The 11,673-nt window shown below is 44.4% G+C and overlaps 1 protein-coding gene across 1 annotated transcript; it reads right to left on the reverse strand.

Annotated features, from left to right (window-relative positions):
* Positions 1–1,105: 1,105 nt before the first annotated feature.
* Positions 1,106–1,312, reverse strand: LOC125159473 (small proline-rich protein 2G-like). The gene has a single exon (XM_047847864.1). The coding sequence runs from the start codon at positions 1,310–1,312 to the stop codon at positions 1,106–1,108; it is 207 nt and encodes a 68-aa protein (XP_047703820.1).
* Positions 1,313–11,673: the final 10,361 nt, after the last annotated feature.

An 11,673-nucleotide genomic window follows, 5' to 3' on the forward strand; every position in this document is an offset into this window, starting at 1 on the left:
AATTTTAGGACTTTGACCACCAGCATTATATGGTGGTCAACCTTTGAGCAAATCACAAAATCATTACTACATCCTTGAGACCTTACCTCTCTCACCTCATAAGGAGACAGGTGTCCCCTAGATCACTGTTCTCCCCGTGTCCCTGTTGTCACTGTGCTGTACCTTGGAACTTGCCATGCCTTCTCATTGGAAGGATGTACCCTTGATACATTCATGGCTCACTCTTCTACTCACTCAGGTCTTTCCCAAAAGTCACTTAGGAAGAGGCTTTCTAAACAATTTTCTCTAAAATTTACCCACAAATGACTGTTCTTGGTCGTGTGTGTGTGTGTGTGTGTGTGTGCACGCGTGCACACGCACGTGTGTGTGTAATGCCCTCAAGGATTTGGGGGCCACTATGATCATCTCTGTAGCACATGGAAGACTGCTTGCCTGGCACATGGCAGATACTCAGGAAACACTTGTGAACAAATTAATTTCTGTGAGGGCACTGAGCAGAAAACAATCTGTCCTGCTTTTTACAGATGAGGAAACTGAAGCTGAGACAGTTTAAGTAATTGTTTTCAGGGTCATACAAATCAGAAAGAGCTAGAAGTGAGTTTAAAATCAGTAAAAGAGAATCATTTGATGTACCCATTCCGCAAGACACATTTTGGGCAAAACTGAACTCAGTGATGGGAAAGCTTGACTCTAATAAATATTTCAATAGGAATGGAAAGGAACATTCATGTGGTGTAGGGGACAGAAGAGATTACAAACACAAAGCACAAACAAAAGTAATGTGGTCTCGACCATGACACGTGTGCTTTATTGGAGAAGCAAACAAATAGAGATACCAAAAGGCTCACAGGGGAGAGATCACCACCCAGATCACAGACAGACAGATGGCAAAGTGCAATTAGGCCACGACCCCACTGCTCATCTTCCCACAATGTGGTATCAGCTTCGGGAACCCAGCCTTTTCTCTGTCCGCTGTCAACCCAGGTGGCAAGTCAGAGAACATGCATTCTGTGCTCGTGGCTGAAGGGAAGGGGATGGAGTCCTGAGACATCCACAGGAGACCCTGTGTCTTGTTGTTTCATGGTCATGATGCATCCTGCTGCTGTTACTTGCTCTTGGGTGGGCACTTCTGCTGGCAGGGGGGGCACGGCTGCACAGGAGGGCACTTCTGCTGGCAGGGTGGAGGTGGGCACTTCACAGGTGGGCATGGAGGAGGGGGACATGGCTCTGGACACTTTGGGGGTGGGCAAGGCTCAGGGCACACAGGAGGTGGCTGGCAGGGCTGCTTGCACTGCTGCTGTTGATAGGACATCGTTCCTGGACAGCAAGGAGCCTGAGATGCAAACAGACAACAGCATTCCTAACACAGGCAGTCCTGTTGGCAGAACAATGAGCCACGGACCCTGCAGCCTGCAAGGACCCTCTGTTCCCTAACACTGTCTGTATGATTCTGTGTGGCTCCTTCACCCTTCCCTTTGAGCACCTCTTACCCTAGCTCTTCGGTCTTTTCTGGTTAATGTTTCTGTCTATCACTTTGTACAGACACGATTGCCTGTGTGCTGTGTGAATACAAACATCATGTGGAGACAAAGAACCCAGATACGAAACTTCTAGCCAATCCCCAAACAGACCTCTACCGATAGCTTTCTGAGCCCTGGTTGCTGGTCTCACTGACCTGACTGGGGTTCTGAGGCCTGGGCTTCGAGAAGGACTGCCCAGACTCCCACCCAGCACTCAAAGGGACCGAGAGCCCTGAGAGGGATGCACTTGGAACGTGCACAGTATAGGCCACAGGACAACACCTCATCTCTCTTGTTGTCAGTCAGTTTAGGATTGTACCTCTGACTCCATTTCTGTCATGACCTTCACGGTCACCTTCCAAATACCCCCCAGACCTCATTATTGTCTCTTCCCCATGCACGGACTTTAATTGGCTAAAATAAACAGTCACTTGTTCTCCCAGATTAAATCCTCACACTATTCAAATGCCAAAAAAGATCTCTAAGGCTTGTACTCACCAGAGGCTTCAGAGGAGATGTATGCCTCGGTGTCTCCAGAAGATAACACCAGTGTGGTGGAGAGTCCTTTTATAAGGGCCAGGCGGGCCCAGGCAGGTGACAGTCCAGGACTGGGATGACGCACTTATTTCCCAACCAAATTACCATCTGCATGCAACCTCAGAAATGGCTTGCCACACTAATGTGGATATCACCAAACTTCCTTGTCCAGGATCTTCCTCACCCTCATTGGGGAAGGCTCAGTGATTCACTTTGGACCTTGTCTCACCCTCCCCATGCCAGTGTCATGTGGCAACTAGGGAACATGAGATATTCTTTGACAGCCGTGATGCACCTCCATAGTTAGAGGTGGTGCCTGCCCTACTCCCTGGCTCCCCGAGCACCTTAACTGTAAAACTTACTGCCCCATTCAGTTTCACCTGCCCAGCATCCAGCTTTGTTCCCTTTGATAGTAGAGTAGACAGTAGGGTGAGCTGACCCTTCCTTGTCCAGGACCTTAACCCTCACTCACAGTTTTCCTTTACAACTAACCCTTTTGACCATGTCCTACTGGTCTCCAGGCCCTTCTCGACAATTAATTGGCTTGAAGAGACCACAGTCTTGTCTTGGTTCCTAGGTGCTGATAGCCCTAGGCTGGGCATGTTGTTACATGGCTCCATTAATGGCCTTGAACAGGACAGCACAACCCCTGTTTTCTAGACCACTGGCTCGGCCCCTCCCAAAGTCTCCACACTTGCAGATTTACACACTGATGTGATGTGCTCTCTGTGGTCCTCATCAGTGGGGGGGGGGGGGGGGGGGAGGGGAACTTGTGGTCCACTAGACACCCAAACTCATATTCTCTCACTTCTTCAAAACTGACTCAGTGCCTGAGCTGCCCCCATTTCGCAGCTTTTTCCTTCATGCTCCCAAACAGCATGTGTTGCTTCCTCCTGCAAAAGTTAACTTGCCTACTCTCTATTAGGCTCTCTGTTCTGAACTGGCATTTAGAGGGACTTCTAGACATAGTACATTCAAGAAAGGAAGCTCCATAAGCTATTTACCCCACCATTCAATTCATGGGTGTTGTTACCTAGATAAATAAAGCATGGCCAACACAAAACCCATGGATAACCTCTTAGTATTCATTTGTTGAACCACAGTAACACCTCGGCTAATATTACTCAATAGGCCTCGTGGGGAAAACATGAGTGCCTTGGCTATGCAGACGTCTGTAGGCACCACTACCATGTGACCTGAAATATTTCCTAACCTCCCTAAAGATCATTTAACATCTCTGTAGAGTAGAGGTAAGAACTACACCGGCCTCCTAATTTCTTTGACCTCAGTCATAGAGACATCTTTCTAGAAATGTCTCCTCAGGCAAGGGACACAAGAGAAAAATTAAACTATTGAGTCGACACCAAAATAAAAACCTTTTGCACAGGGAAGGAAATCATCACCAAACAAAAAGGCCACCTACTAAATGGGAGAACATATTTTCAAAAGATACATCTGATAAGGGGTCAATACCCAAAATATATGAAGAATTTACACTAGACAACATCAAAACAAAACAAAACAGATAATCTGAAATAAAAATGAGCCGAGGAATTTATCCTACATTTTCCAAAGAAGACATGCAGATGGCCAACAAACATATGAAAAGATGTTCAACTCACTACGGAAATGCAGATCAAAACCATAATGACATATCAGCTCACACCTGTCAGAAGAGCTCAAATCAAAAACACAAGAAATAACAACTGTTGGCAAGGATGTGGAGAAAAAGGAACCCTCGTGTATTTTTGGCGGGAATGTAAGTTGGTATAGCCACTGTGGAAAACAGTATCGTGGCTCCTCAAAAAATTAACAATGGAATGAGCATAAGATCCAGTAAATCCATCACTGGTCATTTACCCAAAGAAAACAAAAACACTAATTTGAGAAGATATATGCACCTCTATGTTTATTGCAGCATTATTTACAATAGCCAAGATCTGGAAGCAGCCCAAGTGTCCATTGATTATGTTTGTTACAGCATTACTTACAATAGCCAAGATCTGGAAGCAGCCCAAGTGTCCACTGTTAGATGACTGGGCAAAAGAGATGCGATAAATAAATACAATGGAAAATCATTCAGGCGATAAAAACAAACAAACAAAAAAAGAACAAAACAAAAAAATGAAAAACAAAAACAAAAAGCAAAACAGAAGAAAAACAACGAAACCTTGTCATTCATAACAACATGGATGGACCTGGAGGGTATAATGCTAAGTGAAAGTCTGAGAAAGACAAATACATGTGATTTTTATGCATATGTGGAATTTAAGAAACAAAACAAACAAAGAAAACAGAGACAAGCAGACTCTCAAGTACAGAGAACAAACTGGTAGTAGTCAGAGGAGAGGTAGGTGGGAGCAGGCATGAAATAAGTGAGGGGGTTTAAGAGTACACCTACTGTGATGGGCGCTGAGTAATGTATAGAATTGTTGAGTCACCACGTTGTATGCCTGAAACTAATATAACACCGTTTGTTAGTTATACTTCAATAAAAAAGGAACTACATCTGCCTCAAAAGTTTGCTGCAAAAACTCAGTGAAATACCTAATATGAGGCACATTATGTGACAGGTCTTCAAGAAACGGAGCTGTCCATATATCTGATAAGGGTTTAATTTCCAAAATATATAAGGAACACCTTCAATTCCATAGCAAAAAAAAAAAGGTAACCTTAATTTTTTATTTATTTTTAAACGTTTATTTATTTTTGAGAGAGAGAGAGAGAGAGAGAGAGCGGGGGAGGGGCAGAGAGAGAGTGTGAGACCTAGAACCTGAAGCAGGCTCCAGGGTCTGAGCTGTCAGCACAGAGCCCGACGTGGTGCTGGAGCTCATGAACCACGAGATCATGACCTCAGCCGATGTCTAACAATGAACCGACTGAGCCACCCAGGTGCCCCAATAACCTTAATTTTTAAATGGAGAAACTATTTGAATAGCCATTTCATCAAAGACATAGACGACCAACTGCTACACGTAAAGATGCTCAACATCACTTATCATTAGGGAAATGCAAATCAAAGCCACATGCGATATCACTTCATGCCTGTTAGGATGACTGCCATAAGAAAAAAAAAAAAAAGGACAGTAAAAAATGTTGGTGAGGCTGTGAGGTTGTAGAGAAAAGGGAACATTTGTACACTATTCGTGGAAATGCAAAATGGTGAAGCAACTATGAAAAACAGTACGGAGGTTCCTCAAAAACTTGAAAAATAGAACTACCCTATGATCCAGCAGTTCCTTGCCTGGTATTTACCCAAAAGAATTTAAATCAGGATCTGGAAGAAATATCAGCACTCTCGCATTCATTTCAGCATTACTCACCACACCTAAATGTCTATCAGCAGATGAATGGATAAAGAAATATGGTATATAGGTACAATGGAATATTATTCAGCTATAAAGGAAGGAAACAAGGAAACACTGCCATCTGAGACAACATGGATAAGCCTGGAAGATGTTATGTCAAGAGAAATAGGCCAGGTCCAGAAGGATAAATACTGCATGAATCCCCTGAGTGGGGTATCTAAAACAGTCAAACTCATGGAGGTAAAGAATAGAATCATGGTTGCCAGGGACTGGGTGAGGAAAACAGCGAGGTGCTTATCAACGGGTATAAAATTTCAGTTATGCAAGATGAGTCAGTTCTAGAAGTCTGCTTACCACAGCATACCTGTAGATCACAATATTGTACTGTGGACTTAAGAATCTGTTAGGTGGGTGACCTCATGTTAGGTGCTCTTACCACGATAGAATTTGTTTCAAAAGAAAAGAGACATGAACCCTAAAAGGTAGAAACATAATAAGGTAAGGTAAGGCACTAATCACAATACCTAAGAGAGACTGGCATTGTGTGGATAAGGTCCCTCAGGCTAAGATCTTTCCTGCCCCCCCCTCTCTTCCAGCTGACATCACTGTTAATCAGAAGGCATTAGTGGGATATACCTTCCCTGTTTCTTACCTCTGAGAAGGGTCTCCTCTGCCTGAAGGGAGCCTTCTCACTTAGGGCTCTTTACCCAGAAGAATGCTGTGCATCATCTGCAGTATGTCCAACTCCATTGGTGGGAAAGGTACAGGGAGAATGTCGGGGGATCAACATGGGGGTTTGAGGAGGTAGGAACCTCCATGGGTTGCACCCTGTTCCTGAACTAACTCTCTCTGTCTCTCTCTCTGTCTCTCTCTCTCTCTCTCTGCAGCCCAGAGGAGCAGACCAGAGGATGGTTAGTTGGTCTCGCCTAGCACCCTGAGGTTTAGCATTAGAGTCACCTGGACGGCCATTGGAGGCTGACATCTTGCAGGGATGCCAGAAGGAACAGGGATGCTCTTGGGATGGCTGAGGCAATTCCAGAACATTCCTTGTCATGTTGAAATCCTAGAAGCTACATGTGGTACCTGCTGGAGTAAGGGAATGACCTAAGGATCCTGTGATTCACAGCAGTTCTCCCGACCCAATTTTAGACCTGCTTCTCTTTGACTCATGAATTACTAATAGATTCCAAAGTTATTTTCACCAATAAATTACTTGGGTTATTATTTATGTTTGATAAACTGGAGGAAGATCAGACTTTCTTAAGATGAGAAGACTTGATGAGGTTTACTGTCTTCAGAGAGAGGGATGATTATTTCTTGATTTGCAGAGATGGTGAGTGAAAGAGAGATGACCCTACTTTTAAATAATGGTACTCCACCCACTCTGTTCAAATAGGTTTTATAACTATTAATAATACATGCAAGTATTCAAAAACAAATAAGAAATACAACATATAAGTAAAGAAATCTGTTGGCACACATTGTTAGCAAATTGGCATGGTATACACACAATGATTAGGTTTCAATCCAGAGTCTTTGTCTGAATCAGGTGTGTAACGCTGAGCAATTTTCTTAACACTTCTACAGTTCTCAGTTTCCTCTGAAGAAAATGGCGATAATAGTACTTCTCTGACAGACTTTTTTATACCGTGCAAAGGATTATTTAACACAACTCTTAAAGGTTGGAAATGGCAAAGCTGAGAGACCTGGTCCCAAAGTTCCTCATTTGCAAAATTTGATTTTGAAGGAAAAGACAGAGGTATGTAATGGGTATTAGATAAAGAAAGAAAGCAAGGAAGGTAGAGAGGTGGAGGGTAAGGGACAGGAAAGAAGAGGAGAGGGGAAAGAGAGATGATTGTATTTCCCAAGGGCCCCTTGGATTTGACTTAACATTTATAGCCAAGTTCTTTATGTAAGTAACTTCATTGTTGACACTGGGATGAGAACACATTTTGTCCTCCAAGTGTCAGCAAGGTGGTCCTCTTCCCACACATCGTGTGAACATCCAGCGTCCACCCTCTCTATAAACTTTCAGGCTCCCAGGAAATGGAGTTATCTTGACTTCCGCCCCGCCCGCCCCCGCCCCCGCCCCCCCCCCCCGCCCCCGCCCCGCTCCGCCCCGCCTCCGGTTTTGTGCGGTTTTCCCATCACACACACCCAGTCATGCCAGCTTCACAGACTAAGTATTTCTGGAATCCACTTCACCCCTCCTGTGCTGACTACCATGGCCCTAGTTCAGGGCCTCCTCATCTCCGCTGGATCATTACCACTCCTTCCCAACATGGCTGTCTTCCCCATTCTTGTTTGATTCAAACCCATCTTCTGCATTGCAGTCAGAGAAATTTCTTAACAAGTCCGAGCTGACCCTGTCACCTGCCTGCCTACAACACTTCAGCTTAGCAGGATAAGTCCCTGGTCCAACACACAGCCATCTCTTGCCCTCCAGACCCCTTCCTTGTTGTTCCATCCATTCCTTGATCCGTGTGCAGTTACGGATCAGTCTTCTGGTATCAGTCTTCTGGTAATTTTCTCACACACCATCTTCTTCTCCCTGCAGGGCCTTTAGTCATCATTTTTACCTGGATACAATGGACACCATTCTCAACAAAGCCATCACTTCAGTGAAAAGCCTTTCTGGATCCCTTCCACTGGGACAGGTGTCGCACCTGAGAGTCTCCTGAAACTGGCTGAGCCTCACTGATGATATCCATCCTCCCTCAGTGGGCTTTCCACTCACCTGCTTCTCCCCCAAGCCTGCAGCTCTTCTGCCACAGGGACTGTAGCTTCCCCATTCTGCACGTGGGACACGTGGCCAAGACCTGAACAGATTAGATGCGGAAATAGTATCTGTTGAATAAATAAATGGTTTAGGTCCCTAAATTCCGTTATCTTACATGGGCTTCACAACAGTCTTGTGACTTCCCGGGAGGAAGACCATTTTACCACCTCTGAGACAGAAAAAAAAATAAATAACACTTAACTGCAGTGCATTCTCTCTCCTTCCTCATTCCCCCACCCCACCCCTCACCGCCTGCTGCTGACTATTCTTGTGTGCTACTGAGTTGCATAATGGATAAAGAGGAGGACATAAAGAATTACAGAAATCCCAGATAGGTTAACACTAGGATGGACAGGACAACACTTGCAAAGGAAAACAACTGAGCTGGAAATGGGGAAGGATGGGCAAGAGAAACAAAAGCAGCAAACACTGAGCAAACACTGCTCTTTGGAGCATAAAGGAGCAAGTGAGGGAGAAATACAGGCAAGATGTGAGAAGAGAAGAGGGGAGAGGACGGGGCGGGAGAGGAGAGGACTGGAAGTTAAGGGCAGTGGCTATGCAAAGGTGACTACAAATTTAGGGAAATAGGTAAGGAAGATTTAAGCCTTTTTTTTTTTTGTCATGTTTCCAGTTTGCCACTTTTGTTTCAAATTTAAGTTCAAATTAGCTAACATATAGCATAGTATTGGTTTCAGGAGTAGAATTGATTGGCTCATTCATCACTTACGTACAACACCCAGTGCTCATCCCAACAAGTGCCCTCCTTAATGTCCATCACCCATCTAGCCCATCCCTCCCCCACCTCCCCTCCAGCAACCCTCAGTTTGTTCTATTTAAGGGTCTCTTATGGTTTGCCTCCCTCTCTGTTTTTCTCTTATTTTCCTTTTCCTTCCCTTCTCCTGCGTTCATCTGTTTGGCTTCTAAATTCCACATAAGAGTGAGTGAAAGCATACATTTGTCTTCCTCTGACTGATTTATTTTGCTCAGCACAATACACTCCAATTCCATCCACGCTGCTGCAAATGCCAAGATTTCATTCTTTTTAATCGCCAAAAAATATTCCCTTGTATATGCACCACATCTTCTTTATCCATTCATCAGGCGATGGGCATTTGTGCTCTTTCCATAATTTGGCTATTGTTGAGAGTGCTGCTGTAAACACTGGGTCCAGTTCGCCACTTTGGAAATACACATTTAAATTAACTTTAAGCATTTTAATGAATCTTAACATTGTTTTTCTTTCTGAGAACTTGTATTGGTTTTTTCTTTTGAATGCAACCCTGAGCTAAATCCAGAACAAGACTGTTCATCCCTGTTTGAGGTCTATTTTGTGAATTATTGCTCAGGCTCGAGCAATTAAACCTCAGGTGCCAGTGTCATCTGAATCTTGAACTGAATCATGACCCTGGACTCAGCAAGGGGCCCCTGCCTACTATTAGCTGGGCTGTTAAAGTATGGAGAAGAGGAGTGAGATTAATATCATGCTCACTGTGAATATTCTTAGGCATCAGATGGACAGAAGTTGTAAAGACTACCCAAAAATCAGAAATATATTCTCAGGATCCTCCCAGTGTTAAGTGACACTTCTAAATGGACAATGCCTACAGTCTCCCTCATGAAATTAGAGAATAGGAAACTGCACTTTGCCCAGTGTCCACAGATATCAATAGTCCTAGGAAAGGAGTGTCTTCTGCTGCATGAAATGAGTGACCCACATTCCTTTCCCTCCTGCTGCAGAGGTGCTGAGCACTCTGAAGCCTCCGCTTCTGCTCGAAGGCCACATGGACGGTGCGATTCTGGGCCAGGAATGTGGGAGGAGACAGACCCACGGCTGAGTCATCCCACTGAAATGCAGCCCCAGGGCCCCGGCCAATGACCAACGTGAAATGAGGGATGGCAGGGTCCTGCCATGGAATGGGAGCCGCAGACTCCGCAGTCTGACCCACCCAGACCTCTGATTTCAATCAGATCCTGACCACAGCCAACCTCTGCTGAATCAAATGCCTTTTTGGGTAAACTATGTATGTTTACCATTGTGCTTGCCAACATTTTATTTTAATTTCTATGTCACATAAAGTCTTAGGAGCCCCTCAGTACAGGGAGTTTGTCTCATTCAGTCTGGGGCCTCAATGTCTACCCTAGAGCATCATGCATAATCAGGATCTGCTAGCACAGGTCAGGAATGGGCCTCTGGGTCTGCCCTATCTGCAGTCTCCCAGCACGTGGGTCCATGCAGGGAGACCAAGCAGGGAAGGAGCTAGAAGTTTTGTCATGTGAGGCCCCGTGGACGTGTGCCTGGGAAAGAAGAGGAGGCTGGGTGAGTCAGGGAACCAGCTGTCCCACCTGATTCCCCCCCTCCCACCCTGGACTAGAGAGTGGAGCCACAGGCCCGCAGCTCAGGGCGCTGAGGTTTGCTAGGTTCAATGTAGAACAAGAAAGACATTTCCAAGTCAGAGTTGCCCCCAAGGCTGGGACTGTCACTGGTCGAGCCATGAAACTTCTGTCTGATGCAGAAATCGGGCTTTAAAGTGAGAACGTAGTTTTGAATCTTGAAATAGGGTCTTATAGGCAGCTGCAGGACTCCAAGTTACCCGAGGAACTGACAAGCACAGGGCTCCAGAAGCTCGGTGTCCTGGAAAAAAAGAGAAGCAAAAGGACACGAGAGATTTAATGTATTTTACTAGTTTTGTGTGGGCTTTTTGCTGCCATTTTTAAGTCAATAAATACAAAATTAAAGAAAGGGATGCTTCAAATGAGAGATTGAATATGATCCTTTACAATTTGGAATGAACTGACAAACAAACTGAAGCTTGGAATGTTTCTAACAGGTGTAGAAGAATTGCTAAATACAGCTCCTCAGGAGCCTTGTGAAGCCCGCGTAGGCTGTGTATGTAAGAGCTAGGAGCTTTCCTATTGCTACCTATAGCTACCATCTCTCTCCCTAGGGCAGCTCCATGGTCTTTGATCAGCCTTGTGAGACAATGGCAGTGTGGGAGTGCCCAGGTGGGCTTGGGGAAAGAAGCTGAGCTGTCTGCCTAACTCTGGCATGACAGTGGGGTAAATCGGGTGTCATTTGTGACGAAAATGACAAGGCCAGGATAAAAGCTGTGCGAAACCATCCCTGTGATTTTCCACAAAAATATTTTAGAACTGGATTATGTGTGCCTGTGTGTTTATGTGAGGGTTTTGTCAATATACCCGCAGGGTATATAGATTCTTATATTTGATATGTTAATTATACTTGGATAAAAAAAATAATAATAACAAGATGAAATCCTATCAGCCGGAATAATCACTATCAACATCTTGGTGTGTTGACTGCTTGACATTTTTTTCTTTACTTTACTCTTTCGTTGCTTTAAGCTTTTGATTTTGAGAAATTTAAGACATATATGGAAATACTGAATATCTGCATCACTCCAAATGAGTAACTAATGATATCATGTGATACCTGGTCAGAATTTTTCACCTGTAATTAATTTTTAAAATTACAAAATGCATTTATATTGTTTCATTTGAAAGAGAAATA

The sequence above is a fragment of the Prionailurus viverrinus genome, unplaced genomic scaffold (genome assembly GCF_022837055.1).
Source record: "Prionailurus viverrinus isolate Anna unplaced genomic scaffold, UM_Priviv_1.0 scaffold_50, whole genome shotgun sequence".
Lineage (NCBI taxonomy): Eukaryota > Metazoa > Chordata > Mammalia > Carnivora > Felidae > Prionailurus > Prionailurus viverrinus.

What these genes read in the sequence shown, in the direction of transcription:
- LOC125159473 (XM_047847864.1), bottom strand. Translation starts at nt 1,312, where the DNA reads ATGTCCTATCAACAGCAGCAGTGCAAGCAGCCCTGCCAGCCACCTCCT.